Raw genomic sequence first — 21,688 nt, forward strand, 5'->3', positions numbered from 1 at the left:
ACAGCCGACAGCAGATCTCCTTCAAAGCGTCTTAGTTTAACTGCACTTTTATATAAAGGTACCTGGCACATATAACTGGTGTAAAGAAACTCAATTCCTCATTTAAAGTGAAATAAATAATGAAAGAATAAGGTCACTGCTGCGTCTATTAGTGCTTGTCTTTTTCTCACGGCTCATATGTAGAGTCGGCCCCTTTTGGAGCCCGGTCTCCAGCTCGCCAGCAGTAATTTATTGTCACGGGTATAAATAGGATGGCAGGATTGTTGAGGCAGGTGGTCTAATCTGCAAACTCAGCTCACTTATCCCGCTGCACTGCAGAGGTTGTCGGGAGTCTCTGTGACTCCAGCAAAAGCTGGGAAAAGTAGTCCACAGGAAGGGGGCCATTCTTGATTGCTGACTGTGTCATGCGCTTTCTGAGAAATGGGCTAGGTGAGTACTGAGTGAGTGTGCATGCAATTATTCAGTCGCAGGAAATGTCTATTAAGGCACCCGATTCTTTCTAAGTTTTTTTTTTTCTTTTTCGTTCTTCGCTTAAAAAAATTAAAAATGCCTTTGCAGCGATATACGGTTACAAACATCCCAATGCCGCCCACAGTGATGAGATTGACGTTTAGATGAATATGCAAATATGTGCTGTGCGTTTTCCTCTCAATTACAAAATTAACACAAAACAAAAAGAACAGCAATGAGAAAGCGGCAGTTAAGAAAGCATCTGATCATAGTGATGGGAATGTGTGCACAAGCTCTGCAATTCACACTCCAGTAGAAGCACACTTTTATTGATATAGCACTTTATACAATAGATTACATTAAAGGCACACTGTGTAGGAATTTCTCTCATCTAGTGTTGAAATTGTATTTTGCATTTAAACGAATATTGCTCTCTAGCGCCTCGCTTTTTCAAATGCGTGTTGCAACTACGGTAGCCGTTATGTACCAAGAAGCTATGACAACATGTCTTCCAATAGCACTTCATTGAGTTTTCTTTCGGGTGATGAGATTCGTTATTTCAAACAAACTTGACGAACAAACGAATGTTACAGTATGAATCACAGACTGTGAAAAAAAAAACTCCTGTGGCTCAGCATAAGTATGATCCTGATGTACCGTGCAGTGCAGCTTTTCAAATTTGCCGGGACAGTGACAAGCGCCTCTCACTGATCTGTGATCTCAGCTGGTTTCAGTCACGTGACGCTGGCTCTGAACGAAAATGCGTTGTGGAAACACGTTGAGGTAGCTAGTGCTTTTTGTCCCTCTCTGCTATTATAGTCTTTCAAAATGGCGGAACGACATGGAAGCCTCCTTGGACTTACCCGTCCAATGTAAATAAAGATAAGAAATTCTTCGCTTACGAGGATAAATCAGATCATTGGCAGAGGTAATTTTACACCAATGAGGACATATTTATGAATAAAGACATTGATTTTAGCTAATAAAATACTTAAAAAAAACTACACAGTGTACCTTTAAAGCAGCAGCTTTACAGCATTAACATGAAAAAAAAGTGTCAGTGTACCTTTAAATTAAAAGTACAATTTCAGTTTTCCAAAAAGTTATTTTAGCAAGCTTTTTCAAACTTTCGTTTCGGCCTGATTTTGTTAAATTACATCACACCAGTTTGTTCTTTGATTTCACTTCGCTTAAAGTATATCAGCGTCTTTACTTTTCCCATGTTTTAGAGCACCAAATATTTTTTTTGTTGTGACAGATTGAATCCCACTAAATTATTCTAGTGATTCTGTCTAGTTCAGACCCATTCATTTGTACTGCTCTGATAATACTGCACCTGCATTTCAGGCCTACTTCATAAAGCTTCAACACCCAAATGTGATAATTGCTTGACAGTGTTGGATGATACAGTTTAGTGGCTACTGATGAGTTGTCAGTTTGTCTGTGCTAAACTCTCAGTAGACAGCGTTAATTAATTGCTGTGCCTGTTGTGTACCACTTTGAAATTGCTACTATTGGTAAACCGATGTATGCATGACAAAACTGGAACAGAGTCCACACACTGATTCAAGTAGCAAAGCAACTGCACACTTATTGAAGTTATAAAAAGGCTCCTGCAACTTATTTCACTTCCACAACACATTTCTTGAGGGAATACAATTAGGGCTGGGCGATAAAACGATAACGATAATTATCGCGATATAATTCTTCTCGATAAAACCATATCAAGAGTTCGATAAATGTTCGATAATGTTTTTGCGCCAAAAGCGGAACGAATCTCATTTGAACCGCGCGCGCCACACGTACCGTTTATCCGCTCGGCTTAAAGTCCAAACGGCAGCGCAACGCGAGTTCACTCGAGCAGACGCGTTTACTCTGATCGGTCTCGGTCACTAGATCCAGTGAGAGCGCTTGAATTCAGCGAAGAACACAAATGTCTCAGTGATTTAAACCAGTTTAAAGGCAGATGAGACCGCGCTGACGAACAGGAGAAACACTGAGCGCAACGATACAGTCAGAAGCTTCTCCGTCTACACATTCCCATCATGCACCACGGATTTAACGTTACTGTAACGTTAGCCTATTAATATTAACTGCATCATGAAATGTGCGTGGGATATATATATATATATATATATATATATATATATATATATTGAATTGTATAATATTATTAATGTAGACAATGTATTAAAGGACTAATGGAATATAATTACAGTTTTTAATATTTAGGCTACTGGTTTTCATAAATACCATAGAACCAGAGCCCGTCTACGGAGAGCCTGTTCACTCCCTATTAAGTCCTATTGTACCGAATTTTGGTTGTAGTTCCACCAGAGTTCCACTGGGGGCGATCACCCCCGAGTGCAAAATGAATGGGAGTCTATGGGGCTAGACGGCTAAATTTGTCTCTTTCACCCGATTGCCGTTGAGAAATCTCAGATTTGATTGTAGGTTTGGCAAGTTCAACATGGGTTATAGGTCGAAAATTGAACGAACGAGTACTTATGTCCTTTCGATTTCTTACAGGTTGAGTTGTTGTTGCCCATAACACGCTAGCATTCTGCTAATGAACGCTGATTGGTCAGTGAAGGACTGGTTACGACCAGAGATACCGCTTGATGGCATCATGGCATCCGAAGCGGGAACAGAATGTATTCTAGCAGAAACTCTTCTAGCACGTGTGTTTACCTGTGTCAGCTGTGCTGGCGACGCTTCGAGAGAAAATAAAGTGCAGAGTGCGAAAGCACCACAGTGACTGAAGGATTGCCGTAAAGCAGTATCTCTGGTCGTACGATGTGTATGACGTCATTGACATTTTGAAAGACTTTTTAAAGCAAATAAGTGACTCTAAAAAATCTAACACCCAGCAATGTGCAATTTCTTTGCATCTCCTTTCGAATACAACATTCAAATTACTAGACAAAAAATTATATCTTGAGAAAAGTGGATTTTGAGGGGTATAGCTCCATAGACCTCCATTCATTCTGCACTCGTCCTGTGAGCGCCCTCATGTGGAATCAGAGTGGAACTGCAACCAGTCAGAAGCCGGAAGTGTAGCGAGAGTGAACCTTCTCCCCTTATTAGACATTCTCTGATAGAACCATAAAGTTACAATAGAAACCATAAAGTTACATTTTATCTGTAGTTATCATGATCTAAATGCATGATGCTGGATGACCAATGGTTAATTTTAATAAAACTAAAGAATATTACATTTTACCAAATAAAAATAATGTTGTTACTTTTTTTTAACAGATGTTACTGTTTTTGTTAATGAACATAAATTGTATATAGTTAAATCTGCATCCTAACTCAAGCTAATACTACTGAAATAAAGATATTTATTTTGTTAAGGAAAAATGACAAATGTTTGAATGTCCTACCTCGGATTTGTGTTTGTCATGATATGTTCTGACAATAAAGAGTAGTTTAAAAACACAACGCTCTGGTTTATACAGCTTGCACTTAGGAGTAAAAATCTGTCTTTAAACTTGAAATAAATAAAGATTTGACATTTATCGTTAATTACAATTATTGTGATATTTTTTTTTGGCCATATCGCCCAGCCCTAAATACAATACAACTTTGTTAACCTACCTGTAGGTTGAAATGTATCTTTGACCACACAAGCAATACAACACACACTATACACCATACATCTTAAAACCCCCAACACAAAATAAATAAAGTAGGGAAAAAAATCAACCGTCTCAGGTCATTTAACCTTATTATTTTTGGTTAAAATATCCAATCGCAGTGGGTAAAAATGTTCTTTTATAAATATTCTTCTTTGCCGTATAACGTCTTCCGGAGAGTAGTAGTAGTTTCTCACTCAAATTACTCTGTGGTCTGCTGGTTTTATTGGCTATAATAACCCTTGCTAGAGTTTTTTGTTTGTTTACAAATGTTTCTTGAGCAGGATGTAAAAAATAAATAGTGGATTCATTGATAGGAAAGCTGTAGCTGATATTGATAACTGTTATATTTAAATTTTAGATAGCTGATTTCTATTTTAATATATTTATTCATTTAAAGGGGCTTTAAAAAAAATATATATATATATATATATATATATTGTTGTCTGAGGTCAACTTAGGACGTTCGCTTGGTTTTAAATTCAAAAACATCAAAATGAATAAGAAATAGGCTATTTTCTACCCTGGTTTTGAGCCAAGCTACTGAAACGCTCGGTTTTTATGGGCGTGCCGCATTGAAGACTTGGAAGTAAACGCCCACTGCTATGATTGGATAACAGTTTTGCATATTCTAATGAGTTTCATGTAATGCGCCAATCAGTGGGCGGGGCTAAACAGGCAGTGTTGAAGTAGGCGTTGATCTTCTTCAGCGGAGGCGGTGTTTGATACCCTTTGTCGTCATAGATCCCCACTTTGAAAAACCTGTCGTTCACTGTGCCTTGTGTCAATAAAAGCTTTTATTGGACTAACAAGGACGTTTTCAGTTCTGAAACTTACAGGATATTCTTATAGTATGATGACCTCTTATATGTCAAAAGCTCAAGGAAAAATTGATTTCTCAGTTCATCACCCCTTTAAAATATAATTTATTCCTGTGATGGCAAAGCTGAATTATCAGCATCATTACTCCAGTTTTCAGTGTCACATGATCTTTCAGAAATCATTCTAATATGCTGATCTGCTGCTCAAGAAACGTTTCTTATTATCAATGTTGAAAACAGTTTTTCTGCTTAAAATTTATATGCATTTATTTCTGGATTCTTAGACAAATAGAAAGTTCAAAAGAAAAGAATTTATTTGAAATAGAAATATTTTGTAACAGTATAAATTCTTCACTGTCGCTTTTGAGCAATTTAATTTGTCCTTGCTGAATATTTTTGATTTCTTTTAAGAAATTCTTAAACTTTTGAACGGCAGTGCACATTTATGATCAATGGATTTTCATTTCGAATTGTACTTTTTTTACATTGACACATTTCACTTTTAAGTTGAAGAGAGTCAGACAATGGCAAAGGTAATCTAAATGTAAAAATATGAAAATGAGCATTAGCACAGTCTGTACAATATTGGCCGATACCAAAGAACTAAAACATTTCTAATATCTGCCAGTAACCAATATGGTACCGATAAATTGTGTTTCTCAATTTTATTAATCAAGAATTGGTTGGGTTGTAAAAATTGGCTGTCCCAACCAGTGGAGCAAGGGTGGCTATACTCACCGGCACCTGGGTAGGATATTGTTTAATATTAAAGTCCTTGCTGTCCCATATCTGTTTTGGAAAGGAGCAAATTATTACATTTTGCTGAAAAAATATGAAGACAAAAATGTCAATGCAGTCTTTTTCGTTGCCTTGTAAAGGGTATTGACAGTGGCAAAGCGGAAGTCTTTAATTTGAAGTGAGCAACATGCAGTAAATCAAGCATCTTCACATGTGCCGGAGTCTCCACCCACTCACTGCGCCAGTGTTTCTGAATGAGGGTGGCCGGCTCTTCCCAGCAGAGCTCTGGCTGCTAATCACGCTGGAAGCTGCCTGTGCAATGCCAGCAGCAAAGCGAGGGCTAGGTGAGCATCACGGACTACAGAGGAGTTGTTTATCTTGGGAGGCAGCCGCTCTCTCCATCATCCTGCCAATACAGACGGTACAGTCCAGCACGTTCCACAGCAAGATAAGGTGCCTGGACACTGCCGGCCCTGACAGCCTACAGCTTATACAGGACTAGGGATGAAACGGTTACCGGTTTGACAATAAACCACAATAGATTTCTCGACGTTTAGTATTACCGTTTCATATGTTAATTATCATTAAAACCGGATTTGATTACCTTGTTTTGAAAAACTCGCTGTTAAAGTCACCATGAAATCATAATGGAAAATTCTTATTTTATCAATGAAATATTGCAGTATTTATAATAAATGATTTATCACCCTTTTTTTTTTTTTTTCAGCAAGCTGTTACTCTCGGATATACATCACAATAGGGAAGAAAAATATGGCAACTTCCATTTCATGCTGAATTTTAGTTAGTGTGTAATGTTGCTGTTTAAGCATAAGAAATATCTGCAAGGTTACAAAGCTCAAAATCCACTCTAAAGGGAGATATTTTATTTAACAGAATCCACTTTTCAAGAACTACAATGAACGGCTCGTTTGGACTATACAACACACTTTTTCCGGGTCTTATGAAGTCATAATGATCCTCATTTAAATAATCCCGCCCACTGAATACGTTAAAAAGTTGGCAAGGCCTGGTTAAGCTGCGCCAGAGAAGATGAAGAGCGTTGTCGCAGTTTTTTCCACCCCGGAAAAAGTTTGTCCTGAGGCTTACAAGTGGTTAATTTATTTTGAACACTGTTCCTGAACATTATAACCCCAACATTTGTCTGTGCGCTGCACATATTACGTAGAACAGCTTCCAGAAGAGAGTACAATGCAGGCTATACGCACAAAAGCTTCTCCTGAAAGTTGGAGCCGTTCCCATTTAAATATCATGTTATGTTGTAAGTCATCCACTCAACATTTTGTTCATTCAAAATCTGTCTGTTAATGTTATTATTTTAATGTGTATGCAAACGAAAAGTGCATACTACTGCTAATTTTATTTGTTTGTTGGTTTTCAATATAAAACTTGGTGAAATTATTGATTTCAGTGCGGTTGTGTGTATCAAAAGTTTTTAAACATTTCTAGCACGTTTTGACAAAACTGTGATAATAGGCCTATTGGTAACTGTGATCATTTTGGCTACTATAATCGTGATATGAAATTTTCATACTGTTTCTCATCTCTAGACGGGATACGAGGAAGCTGCAACTAAAAGAACCTGAGGTGTTCAATCGTTTGCTATTCCATTTTTCCACCTAGTTATGCTAATGTTTACACATTGATCACATTTAGATAAAGAACACTTATTATTCTCTACATAATATGATTGGACCCTTTATTTCAGTCCCTTGAAGAAAGCAAGAGTCCATGTCTGTGGGTTTGGTCTCACTAAATTTGACAGTTTTGTTATTCTTTTTTTTACAGTAATTATTTGGAACGGTTGTGCTTTTTGCATCTTGGACAGTGATTTGGCTTTGTGTTAGCCCATCCATGACAGTCCCCTTAAGGCACAGACATCCGTAAAATATCTGGGTCAGCCAGACTGTCTTCATGAATAAAAAGAGAGGTATTATTTTATTATACTGAGGTGTGAGCATGAATAATGTGTAGATCCTTGAAAAGACAGGGGATTTCTTCAGTTCCCAATCATTTTTTCCCCTCACTGTTCAGATCTCGTTATCACTCTCCGCTTTTGGTCTGCGGGGGGATTGGGAACATTTTTCTATAGGATATGAGGCAATTTTCTCCATCAGGAGATGAGTCCTTGTTTAAGAGTTCTCCACCAGAGCACAGTTGGAAGATTTAGTGTCTTTGTCTGTTGATCTTGTGTTGATCAGTAGTCTTGGCTTTTTAAAGTAGCAGAAGATCCAAATATTATGATACTAAAGATGGAGTAGACACTTTCTTCATCTGACATCGCACAGGGACGTCATCAAGAGAGAGTTCTGGTCTAAAAATGTTTACACTTTAAGTTGACGTCGTTACATTGTACTTACTTAAATAAGTACTGAGTAATATTGATTAACTACATGCACTTACTTTAGAGTTAGGATTTGGTTTAGTGTTAGTTACTTGTAATTTTTCCTATTAATATTTTGCACATATTTTTAATGTTTTAGTTTTTATAGTATATATGGGTTGTTGTATACAAAATTGGCTTATATTTTAGAATGAAGGTCCCTTACAAAAAGGTCACCAAGTTTAGGGATGATGGCCCTGCATCATATTGCAATAATCGGGGTGGCCAGCATCTCACTAAACAGTAAATCTTTAATGATTGTGTCTTGGCGCCGCGGTCGTAATGAATCCTACAATTCCAGTAAGCAAGAGTGCTTTGGCATTGGATGCCAAGTAGGGATGCAATGATCACGTTCTTTAATGGATGATTCTGATATTTTTTTTGGCTGATTCTAAATACTGTTTGCCGATATTTTGTTGATATTTGATATTATAATTTTTTTGTATATTTGCTCTGTTAGAGGCCAAACAGGCCTTGGACAAAAAAGTATCTGTAGCCATTTTAAATTCGAGGCAACCATGGCCCAAACAAAGGTTCTACACACATGTAGCATGATCAGTTGTTTTTGAGTTAAATTAGATTGGTTTAATTTCAAGATTTAAAGCAAAAACTGAATGGTCTGACTTTAGCTTTGTGAAATTATTCTGCATTAAACATCTGCACTAAACAAAAACAGCAGACTGACTGAATTAAAATGAAAATTCACTCTTTGACAGTAGGTGTATGCGCTTATGAAATAAGGTGCTTATGGAAGAGCACTGAGCAGCGATATTTTCTTTGTTACCGCTGCACACAAGCAGCACTGCGCTTATAAACGCTACTTTAATAGGCATTATACGGAGGGAAGAGGAAAAGAAAATGCATCAACACAGTCAGTTCCCTTCAGAGATGCATTGAAATAAACCCCCAACCTCAATTAATTCAGTATTTATATTTTTCTTCCAATATTGCGAGCATCGTGAACGGTGAGCTTGCTGTGCCTGGTACAGTATTCCTATATACAGTACTCCTCTCTATTGTACATCTGTATTCAACGTGTCCCGTCTCTGGCCTGTGTGAACGTCCTGTTTAGAGACATCGTAATATTTACACACAATTGACATTTTGGGGAAATGATTGCAATGCAGTTTGTATAGAAGTCCGGAACAGAGTTCGCCCAACAAACAAACGAAAAACCAAACAAACAAAAAACAGTCACGGCAGTTGCCGATCTTTTTTTGGAGCGAACAACCGGTCGGTTCCGATTGATTGCCGGTCGACTGGTGCATCTCTAATGCTAAGCCATCCTCTCTAAATTAAACAACCGCAACAAATTAAACTGTCCTGCTGAAGATTTATTTTTTAATACCAATAAGACATGACAAAAGCTAACAGTGCTGGCTCATGCATCTAGTGGGACTGCTTTCATTTTTGGTTTTTATTTATTGCTTATTTTTCACTTGAGTGTTTTTTCCCACAGGAAATTAACTTAGTCGCAGTGTTATGGGACAATAGTGGGCAGAAATTGCTGATCCAATTGCACTACCCTGGGACCAGCAGAGCCATTTTTCTTTCGGCAGGCCACTTAATGGCCCATAGTGATGCAGGGGGTTGAAACCCAACAGTCAATTGGATCAGACAGAGATCAGCGGTGTGCTCAGTGCCATGTCCAATGTGTTAGGGGTCTCCTCAGCAAAATGAAGGGCTCTTCAGTGTGTCAGCTGCAGATCCCTTACCCAGCGTCCCATACTGGAATCATCCATTGTGCACTAGAGAATAGAAAAGCTTCGTCCAGACTTTACAGTATATTCCTTTTTAAAAGCCAATTTAGTAGTGGACAGGAAATGCTTCATGTTTAAAGTTTACTCTACGAACATATTTTCAAAGCATGCCCAAGCTGTTTCTGTGACCTTCCTAAAGTTAGGCAGCTTGTAGCACCTGCTGTCTGGCTTCTGATTCCTCAGGGAACATCCGCACAGCTGGAGGGATATAAATTGCCACGGAGGTTATTGTTCTAGCGGTATTTAACCTGCAAAAAGCTTCAGATTCCAGGCAACTTACATCTTTTAGCAGTGATATTGTTATGCCGCAGACATCCAGGCCATTGGGGAATATTTGATTTCATTTATTGCACTGCTATTTCAGGTAATAATTTCAGTGTTCACCGTTGCCATGGCACCTTGCGAGGAACGGGGCCATCGTGACTGTTTTCTTTTTACTGGGGCGAAAGCCATAATTCATGTTTTTCACAGAGCGAAGGAGAAAAGCGAATAATAAACGGAAGGAGCGCTCAATGTAATTTCCCTCTTCCCCTCATCTGGCCGGCAGAGGTTTAGATGGACAGACTAACAGGTTGAAGCGTAACCTCAGTGTCAGCAGCCTTTTGGCGGCCATTTACATTCATAGGCACGTCACCCAGGATGAAGTTAATGACCTTAGGTGCCGCAATCAGCCTTGATGATTGTGCCTTGCAATATGAAGGAATTGGTATTCACTGTGTCCGCCGAAAACAATGAATTATTAATGCCGAGATTCAAGCAAACGCTCTGCTCTCTGAAGACACAGGAAGGACGGCTATGGGGTAAATGGTGTATAGAGAGCAGAATATAGAGGTGGCATGAAACGGGTCAAAGGTGAGAACTTCAAAAATGCAGGGAATTTGACTCCCGGTTAGCCAACCTTAATTTTGAGGGTTCATTTGAGTTTCTGCTTTGCATCAAGACGTTTAGTACAATTTGAGTGGCACATGTTTATTTTTCTTGTCGCTCTTAAAGTTCAGCATGCGTTAATTGGATCTGATGGCACATTTGATTGATTCCTTCACACTGAAGTCTACCCGGTGTAGTTTTGAAGTTTGTTTTCTTTTCCAACTTCAGTTGAGATGTATTTGATTTGCTTTGTTGAAGTGAAATTGTTGCCAGATTCTTAACCTGCCAAAATCTGAGGATGAGCCATCAGAGACAGCTGTGAATGATTTCTCCATATCGGCACATTTTCCTCTGCAACATGTGGCCACAGCAGTTAAACAAAGCACCTTTGGCCTTCTGCCTGGGTATTCATAACTACTTCACATCTAGAGAAAGCTGAACATTGTAGTGCCAGCTCTCATATATATATATATATTATAGTTTTTCCCCCCGAAAAAATTGTACAATTTTATTTAGCAATGACACATTCAATTGATAAGTGATAGAAAAACATTTATTATGTTACAAAAGATGTATAATTCAAATGAAATGTTTGGAAAAATGTACAGTTTCACGATTTCCACAAAAATATTCAAGTATTGTTGACTCACAATTTTGAAAATTGATTTACTTACCCTCAAGTTGTTCAGAGGTGTCAAACGTATTCACATTCATTACTCGGGTAGAAGTACAGATACTAGGGTTTAAAAAGACTTCTGTAGAAGTTGAAGTATCAACTCAAGCTTTTTACTCAAGTAGAAGTACTGGTTTCAAAGCTACTTAAAGTATAAAAGTAAAAGTAATGTAAGGAAAAAAGTGCCATTAAGGACAAAAGCTTAGGTCGCACCACAAGTGCACTATCCCACCTCCTCAAAAAATATTTTTCTAAAGGCCATAATGACTATAATGTTATATTAAAATTTTCACAGCTTATGAAAACCCCAAATTCAAAATTAGAATATTGTGAAAAGGTTTTCATAGCTGTAAGCCATAATCATAAAAATTATAACAAATAAAGGCTTGAAATATGTCACTTTGCATGTAATGAGTCTAATAGTTTCACCTCTTCAGATTACTGAAATAAATGAACTTTTGTACGAAATTCACATTTTTCGAGTTTCACCTTGTAAATGATGACAGAATTTTCATTTTTGGGTGAACTATCCCTCTAAACAGCACAACTGTTTTCAACATTGATAATAATAAGAAATGTTTCTTAAGCAGTAAATCATGACAATGAAAATTCAGCTTTGATCTCACTATATAACATATATTAACAATAGAACATTTATTTTAAATTGTAGTAGCCTAATATTTCACAGTATAATTTTACTGTATTTTTGATCAAATAAATCAAGCCAATGTGAGCAGAGACTTCTTGAAGAGACTTTTTTCTAAATAATTTTTAAAAAACTTACCAACCTCAGACATTTGAATGTTCGTGCATGTTGTCTGCACTGTTAAAAGTAATCTTTAGCAAATCTCCATTTTCATACTGTGCATTATAATGGTATGATGCCTTAATTAATTAAATGATGTATACAAAATAATATTTTAATATCAACAATATATCAGTTATCAGACATTACATAAATAATTGCCTGATTATCATTCTTAGCCAGAATTTAATTTGATATTAGTGCATCCCTAATTTCCAGTTCTTTATGTTGTTAGTCTTTTAATCCCTACTTGACCTTCCAAACAGATGAAAACTGAACAAATGCACTGGCTAGTTTATAGGCCAGTGGATAATTGATTTACTAGTTTCCCACCATCAAGTGCTAATGTTTTCTAAAATGGCTTGTAAAGAGCAGTGTCCTGTGTGCTGGGGCCTTTAGGTGAAGCATGTCACGGCACAAGCACTATTACTCAGGAAGTCAGATATCATCAAAACGTCTGGAGTCCCACTGGGCTGCAGGCTGGATTCAATTGACCACAGTTCAAAGGAAGATAAAGGCTAATTCAGAGGCCATTTACTGTCCGAAGTGAAAGTCCTGGTGATTTGACCAATGCTGTGGTTTGCAATCTAATTGAATGTATAGGACTGCTTTGGATAAAGCTTCAAATATATTTTCAGATTCAAGAAAAATGGTATTTGAGAGATGGCAACTGCATATACAGTATAGGCTCTGAATAGTTTTGGCATATTATTGAATATGGCAAAGTTAATGTATTCTGTTTTGGCGGACTAGAGCTGCTATGCTGCTGCAGAGCAAGTATGGACTTGCTACTGCTGATAGATACACATATAACTCAAATATGCTGCTGCTGTATAAATAAACATGAATCACAGCATATTTAGGCAGGTGGAGCTGGGGGAGGTGGAGGGCAGAGCCATAGAGAGAAAGAGTTGCGACACTCTTTGATGTCGCCGCTATGGCTGTCACGTGGTTCATGTAAGCCCCAATAGTTCCAAAACATACGCTGACTGTCATGTTATTCTATGGGACAGACAGCAGCGATTGCATTATTGAACAGAAAATATAAAATAAAACACACACCCAAGTACTTTTTCAGCTGTTATTGCATTTTGTTAATGTCAGTTTTGCATTTGGAGAGGCAACGAGGTACTGTATATTACTTATATTAAGTTTTAGGCGGAAAAAGCTTAGTGTTCATGTTCGCATAGGTAGTAGTAGCACTGGCTTTAGCGGCTCTAACTTAAATTTTCCATATCATTCATCTGATGATGATGGACGTCTTATATTTATTTTAGCACAACTGGGCTGTATTAGGTTATTGATTCCCGTGATTTTGCTTATAAATTCCGATTCAGCCATTAGCCTAACGTTACCTTCGTGATCACGCAGAGGTCTGCCGTGACGGTCCGTTCAGTATTCGCTTAGAAGCTAGCTCACTTCTGATGAAAGTGTCCACCCCCAGGACCACAACGTGAAACATGATCATGTTAAGACTATATAATTTTAAGATTAAGCCATACACATTATCAAAACAGATTAAAAAACGAATTCCACTGATACAAATGAAGGTTTTCAAATAAACTATTTTTTTATTAAACAATGACAGACAACAAAAATGTGTGCTTGTGTTAATGTGTGTGTGTGAACAAGAAAACCACAAACCAGGGACAGGTGATCCATGAAACAGACAGGACTGGTGATGGCCATAACAATCCTAGAGGTCCAGCATTGTTCAAGCCGCTTCACTCAAGACAACAAATTAAAAGTTAGTAGGCTATATCCCAAAAATTTAATTAAATAAAAGTTGCTATAAAGGTGGTAGCGATTCATTACCGAACTAATTAGATGCTACCTTCACAGCTGGCGAAGTCGCGCTAGCAAGCAGCCAGGCAATGCTGGAAAATCGGTTGATACAACCAAGATAAAATATAAATAATTACGCTGTGCATGTACAAATGAAGACCAGTATAAGCATCGCAAACGGCCTCTAAAACAATATAGACAGTTGACAATTCAAAAGAGGTCGATATTTCAGCAAGTGAACAACTCTGGAACAACTCGACGCGCTGCAATGTAAGTGAATGGGGTTCAACGCCCAAATGACAGTGTTTGGAACTAATCCGATCTCCACATCCCGGAAGTAGGCGGTTAAAAGCGCCGCCATTTTTTACAACGGAGGTCTATGGGAGTGTCGCAACTCTTTCTCTCTATGGCCCTGGTGGAGGGTACTGTACATACATATACACACAAATCTGTCATACCCGTGTTGCATTCTGTGGTCAGTCATTCCCTCTTAATTTTTTTTTTTATCTCAATACAGATTCACTTAAATGCATCCTAAAATCATAATAAGTTCTATTTAGTTTGCACTGCCATTACGTCCATGCCATTATCTTTTATGAGTGCTATAATCTCAGGTGTCATATTACTGCAGGCAGAATATCTCCCAGTCCACCATGAGCTTTATTTTCATGTGGCTCTTCAATCCTGTTTTGTAGTCATGCTAATTGGCTAATATTTGTTCTTTTAATAGAAACACATTTAACCCCACAAATGGTGCTGACTTTATGGTTGTGGCTGGACCTTGGATGCACACTGAGCAACACACCCTCCTGAAGGTTTTTATAGTAGTTGTGCTGGCTCGTATTCATCATCTTAAAAATAAAATAAAACCCCACAGTGAGCCTTTTAACTGACCCCTGTCAGTGTGGATGCTTGTAGTTTTTGTATTTGAACTAATAAACAAATCCTACAAAACATGGCTGGTGGTCTCAAGATAGAAGCCCACAAGAGGGTCTCTTATGAGTCCACACGTTGGTGATGAATAAAACATTTGTGTAGTATATGTGTGATGTCCGCACCGGTTTATGCTTTGCCAAAAAGAGGCGCTATGAGCCCCCCTCATAAAATGATAAATTATCTTTTGAACTTCACGATCACACACAAATTAAGACCGCTAGTCAATAGGTGTGGCATTTGGGACCAGGTGTAGCTTTTTCTAGGCCACTAATAGTGGCCACTCGCTTCATCATTATTCATCTGAGATTGTCATTTTAAATATAGGCTTTTGTTCAAAATATAATTTATTTAAAGTCCACATGAAACAGTTGCGATACGTCTTTTCTTCCCAATTGTGACATCCGAGTGATGCTGCTTCTGAAATGAAAAATAAATGTAATTAAATGGGTGTTGTTAATTAAAGGCAGATCTGAATGCCAGTATATTATTTATGTTTTGCTTCATGCTTTTTTTAAATATGTAAATAATTGAAGAATTCAATGTATACATAATTGTTACATTGTTTTGTCATCAAAATATGTGTAATGTGCATGTAGTTTGCTTTTTAGTTTTCTTCGGATCATATCTGCAAAACCCAATTTATATTTATTAGTGGATATTTTTTAGACAGGGATGCAGCTTGTCAGTTCTTTCTGTAGTTTAATGCAAACTTGAACAAGTTATGACACTCATAGACCCAAGCTTCTCGCTTGAAAGCTGAATATTGGCTGAACTATATAAGTGTGGTGCTCAGTGTTGTGTTGTGGAGATCAGGGCAGTCTCTAGAGACGTCTTCCCTTCCACACAATTGGAAAGCACATTGCAGGTGATAATCGGCGCTCTAAACAATATTCTGATACGCTGCATGCCCTCTCTGTCACTGCGCTGTGTTGTTTCTATGACAGTGACATATGAGGATAATAACTGCAGATAAAAAGGCCATTTTGGAGGCACATCCACATCAGAGGCCAGGCCGCGGGTTGTTTCCTATGGTAACAAATGCTGCAGAGAATCGAGCACCAATTCTGTTAAAATAATGCTCATCATTATAATGATTTGCTCCAGAGGCAAAGCACTTTTTGCCAATGTAGCGTTCATTCAGAAATGCCCCCCCTTCTCCCATGCAATATAAAGAATCGCATCTCATATACTTAACTATCTTATTATGTTTGAAAAGAGCCATTTTATTCAGAACATTAAACATTATATTGTCGAATGTTTTTGTTTATGAATTCAGCTGTTGGTTTGTTGATTTGCTCATCTTCATGGGCAGAGGTTGCAGCTGTGGATCTTGTGGTTGTTTTGAGCTGCTTGTCGTGTTGGAGATGAATAGTGTTAGATGGGCTGATTCGTAATCTCCTCATCTCCCGATGATGGTCCGTTGACGCTGTCTGATAAGGCCGTGTTCATCAGAAGTCCACAGATCGGTGCCATCTGTGACACACTGCTCCTGCACCTTAATGCCAATCTCAGGAAGAGTAATGCGCCAATCATGTGTTCCCAAACTTCATATCGTCAGGTATTTTGAAGAATGGGAAAAATCAATTTTGAGCAATATCCTGGCCACTATTTTCATTTACATTTATGCATTTGGCAGATGCTTTTATCCAGAGCGACTTGCATTGCATTCAAGGTACAGTATAAATGTAATCAGTTCGTGCATTTCCTGGGATGGGAATCAAACACATGACCTTGGCGTTTGAGATGCAACAAACAACAAAAGTATAAAATGGCTTTCAAGCTGCAAACATAACAAAAACAAGCACCATAAAGATGGCCCATATGACTCGTGCACAAGTCTTCTAACAGATCGAAATAAAGGCATTATTCAGTCCCTGTATTTTTACGCGATTCCTCGATCACTGAATACAACGGCAATTTTTTTTTTTTGCAATCCTGCATAATTCGCCATTTCACCGCAAAATTACCACAACAATTAAAAGGTCTCTCAAAAAAGAAATCATAATTATCTATTTGAATTATTTATAATTAAGGTTTTAATGCATTATTTTCACGAGGAAACAGATTGCCGCCTGTCAGCTCGTGAGTACCGAATTGTGTCCCCTTGTTAGGCTTATTGCACTTGAACGGTCAAATGCACAAACAATTATATCAAAATGTCCATCTTGGTGATTTATGTTTTGATCAAATTGTGAACAAACAATTTTGGGCGTGTCAGTATTGGATGCACGCATTACTATAGGCCTTAAAGTGAAAGCAACAAATGACCCGCTGCTATCACGTAAACCTATTTAAAGAACTGTTTGTATCTGCATCTTTGTTGTATTTATTAGCCTAGTCATTTATTTCTTTATTTTATTTATAACTGTTTGCTTGATTACTTAATTAATTCTCACTTAGGCTATATTAGGCGAGTATTTGCTTTTTGTGGGTTGCTTTTTAAGATTTTCATCATATTGCCCACCCTAAGTGATTTTGTTATTAAAGCTAGATAGTACACCACTAGACTAGCCTAGTTATCTAAAGGCACTTTTCCACTACACGGTACCAGCTCGCCTCGACTCGACTTTGTCTGGTTTTCCACGGTGTAAAAGTTGTACCTGTACCTGCTTCCAGATACTTTTTTTCGTATCTCCTCCGGCAAGGTTCTGAGCGAGCTGAGGCGATACTAAAATGTGACGTGAAAACACGGCAGACTGCTGATTGGTCAGAGAGAATCGTCACTATTCACTGCGTCATCATTGCACGCACCAGACAGAGTATCCTGAATAACCCCGACATTTTTAAATAGTTTGGCCAGAGATTGCGTGATATACCCATTACTAATATTATGTAAAACAGTATACACTCGATTTCCTCCATTGTCCTGTGTGTGTGGGTAGTGGGTGTGTGTCACGTAGAAGATTACGTCACGGCAGTTTCCTGCGGCGTCGCTATGATGACCAGGTACTATTGTGGAGGTACTATCTGCAATGGAAAACTGAGCGAAAACCGAGATGAAACGAGACGAGTCGAGTTGAGCTGGTACTGGTAATGGAAAAGCGCCATAATAGTCTAACAATTTTGAAAAAAAATATTATTATTATTTCAGATTTTTGAAGACTGGGAAAGGCTGTGCACCACACTCAATATCCCCCTTTTCAAGTCTGAAAAAAGTTAAAATGTATCAGAATTTGGTAAGAGCCCCAAATAATGCATTTTGTTTGTCCTTTGTGTCATGCAGTTTATGGTAAATGCAGTATCCTAATCATAAAAAGATTAATGCGACATCGAATCTAATTTCTGGAAACTTTGTCAAAATCTCCCTTTTTTGTGTTCTAAGGAAGAATGCAAGTCAAACGGGTTTGGAACTACAACGAGGGCGTGGAAATGATGGCATTCTTGGGTGAACCCACCATTTAAACATGCCAGAATTCCACTGTAAACAAGACTCGTTCACTAAGTTTAGCCTGCAGTTCTTTCTGATCCTTTTAGATGCTTGCAATTTGAAAGCCACTTAATTCGTTCTTATACCATTGTAAGCCCATGCCATAAAACACAAATGCAAGCACCACTTAGGAGACATTACATCCAGCAACACTTTCCTGAAATGAATGTTTGAGAGAGTCTAAAAGCTTTTCTTTCTTCACATTACAGAGGAAACTTCGTTGAAAAGCTTCCAGTCTTACAGTAAAAGCCTTTAATGTCGGTTCTCTTCGGTTCTGAAGATCAAGCAGGCATTTGTGGTTTGGTCTTCATGCAAGACTTGGTACGTCTGGCCCACATTTTATGGTATCTTCTCAGACCACGAATGTCTAGTATGTTAATTTGTGGAGCACAGGAGATTGACTTCAGCACCCGAGCCAGGATTTCTACAGCACAGAGAGAAAGAACATTTAGCAGACCTGGCCTAAAGTTTAACTTCTCTGCCTTTTGTCTCTCAGCTCTGCAAATGGGGTACGTTCAGCTGAAGAATATGGGAACTATCACATTTCCAAATATTTTCAATTGATACATTTAAAAGATTATACCTCTATCTATGTATTTCATATGTATTGCTCTAGTTTGGTGAATTCTTAAACCTTTTATGTAGAGATGAACCCTCATTATGCCCCGTTCACCCTGACAGACTGTCGCTCAAAATCTGATCTCAAATGAGCTGCGTTGCTAGGAAAAATAAGACGACATTCTATTTTGAGATCTAATCCATTTTCTTGTTGCTAAAAATTGAGGGCAAAGAGTTTGTTTAACCGTAGCAGTGCATTATGCATCGTATCATGAAGAAGATGAACTATTATCAGTGTATAAATCAATCATTCAGAATGCCAACAATTTCTATTTCACGTATTGTAAGCACAGAGCTTATGATAAAATAATGCACAATACTCATGAGCCGAAGTTCAGGCACTGAAAAAAATGGATACTTGGCATCAGTGTATCGGTTCAGTATCCCCACAGACGATAATATCCAAATTGTTGTCTGGACGATATGCAAAATTGGGATATCGAATATTTCATAATTTGTACAATCCGACCCCCCAAACATGAAAAGAGCTGAAGGAAGTTAAAGAGAAAACAAATAACACACACTATAACCTTCTAAACTATGATATGTAGCGATTTTAATACTGTATGGGGTTTGTTTGACTGTATTTTTGTACAAAATTACGATCGTTCCTCAATTGCACGTGAGTAATTGCTGCTACTAATTTGCAATACAACAGAGTTCTTACCTGTGTGTTATGACGTTTCTTAGGTTGAAGCAACAATCCAAAAACGTTAAGAGTAAAGCGGATGAACGATTAATGAAATAGCTGATAGAAAAGGCAACATATGCGTTGTTTGCGGAAAACTGAAGTCTGGAGTTAAAAAGTTTTTTCTTAAATGTCTGTGGCGTCCTCAAGTGGCGAGTTTCGTGATTGCATCTTTAGAAAATTGCGTTGCATAATGATGAGTCCAAAAGATGGAATACATTTTCCCAAGAGATCCGTAATAGCCTCCGAACAGGGCTTCTTTTAACTTCTAGTAAATGGGTAGTCACATTGTTGTTAGTCTACTAATAGAAGTAGGCTACTGTTTGCAAATAGGGGTGTACACGTATTCGTATTGAACCATTCGGTACGAGGCTTTCGGTTCGGTACGCATACAAACCAAACGATTCGTTGGACCATTTTTTCCTGCCGACCAAAATCCGCGCTGGCGCGACCCGTTGCACAACATCAATGGCAAACCTCTGGGCAAACGTAATAAAAGCGGAACGAAACTGCGCTATTATTTTGTGCTTCACGGACACTTTATCAGTTCGGACCATCAATGTCAGTAGCCGTTTCTCAATGTCAAGGAAGGATCCTCGGAAGCCGGAATTTCGAGGATGCTACGTCATCGACATCCGTCGAAGGACTGTTCCAATGTCGAGGATCCTCAGAATTTCTACCAAGGGCGGAGTCCTTCGTTCGGAAAATATCCCATACACAGGAAAGTGTGCATATGTGTAGACTTCGCGCACTTCGCGCTCTCAAATCGCCCACAATCCTATGCGCGCAGCTTTGCCATCTTGTTTAAAAAAAAAAAAAAAATGTTGGACGTTAGCGGAGTCGGAGGAATAACGGGGCAATATGCTTTTAAATGTAGCCTAAGTATATTTACGTTACCACACATTTGTTATAACCGTCATATAAGTAAAGTTTAACGTTTAAATGCCAGTACAAATTACTACCGTATTGATATTACAAATTACGTTATGGCTAACCTGTCATTTTAACAATTGTTAGCTTGTTTGCCGTCACCGGCATTTCACATATTTTACCATTGCATGTGTTTTAACCATAGACAGTATATAAACGGTTTTAACAGCTAGAATGTTGCTATGGACGCAGTTCTGTTCACTCAGGCAATACAATCATTTTTAAATCAATAAACTCCTTTTTAAATCAAATTTTGTCTCAAATTATTTATTTATTATTATTGATTTATTTTGTTAGGTAGGCAGCCATGTAATAAGCGGGATAATGTTATAGCGAGCCAGTTTTTACAGCGAATACAACCCTTTTAGGTTTATTCAAGACCCCTCCGCTTCGCGTGGGGTTCGCGGGGTTTCACTGACGGACGCAATGACGTGCACTTGCTAGAATGTTCCATTTACGTGTTCTCTCGAATCCTAAAGAGGATCCTCGCCTAGCCTCTGAAGGAAATGACTTGGAAGGACGCGTCCTGCCAAGGAAGTATCCTTGACATTGAGAAACACCTAGTGTGACAGTGCAGCGCGAGCCGAATCGTGAATGTACTAGTTATAGGCTTTAAGTTCACATATCAGCAACATTCACCATGGAGTTAATATAGTAACACTAACTGTAACCATGGAAGTTAGGCAGAAATGGTAAAATGCCTTCAGGTAGGCCTACATCACACATCTTTTTCCAGCACTTCATAACTCAAATATTATCATATTTAAATGTTATTATTTTTAATGTGATGATGACCAAAACATTATTTGTTCATCCTTCAAAGATGACCCCCATTTATAAAACTAAAAGTTCCAAAAAAAGTTCCCCAAAATTTTTATTTTAATAAATAGGAAATTTATCTGGCATTTCTTTCTTTTTGCTGTATCGAAAACGTACATCACTGTATCGTATCGAAACAAACCGTGAATTTTGTGACCGCCTATTTGCAAAGCACAAAGTTAATTTATTACGTACATATATTGTATTGAAAAAGCACTGTTCTTGTATTACAATAAATATTTAGTACAGTAACTGGGTTCATGTTTAAATCAATAATGTCTCATATCTTTATGTACTAGTAATTCTATACAATGCTAGGTCAAATGCAGCAA

General features: G+C 38.0%; 1 protein-coding gene across 9 annotated transcripts in view; it reads left to right on the top strand.

The window, feature by feature from the left end:
* Nucleotides 1-21,688, top strand: part of enox2 (ecto-NOX disulfide-thiol exchanger 2) — a 275,039-nt gene that overhangs the window by 77,645 nt on the left and 175,706 nt on the right. The window contains exon 2 of one of the 9 annotated variants that reach the window (XM_079630831.1): nt 18,511-18,622. The exons of 6 other annotated variants lie outside the window; for them this stretch is intronic. In XM_079630831.1, coding sequence (XP_079486957.1) covers nt 18,557-18,622 — 66 coding nt within the window. In that variant the 5' untranslated portion in view covers nt 18,511-18,556. Of the gene's footprint in view, nt 1-389; nt 430-18,510; nt 18,623-21,688 lie in introns of those variants that run through there. 2 more of the 9 variants (XM_079630836.1, XM_079630835.1) reach the window with 2 other exon arrangements.

The sequence above is a fragment of the Phoxinus phoxinus genome (assembly GCF_949152265.1).
Source record: "Phoxinus phoxinus genome assembly, chromosome: 12".
NCBI classification, from domain to species: domain Eukaryota; kingdom Metazoa; phylum Chordata; class Actinopteri; order Cypriniformes; family Leuciscidae; genus Phoxinus; species Phoxinus phoxinus.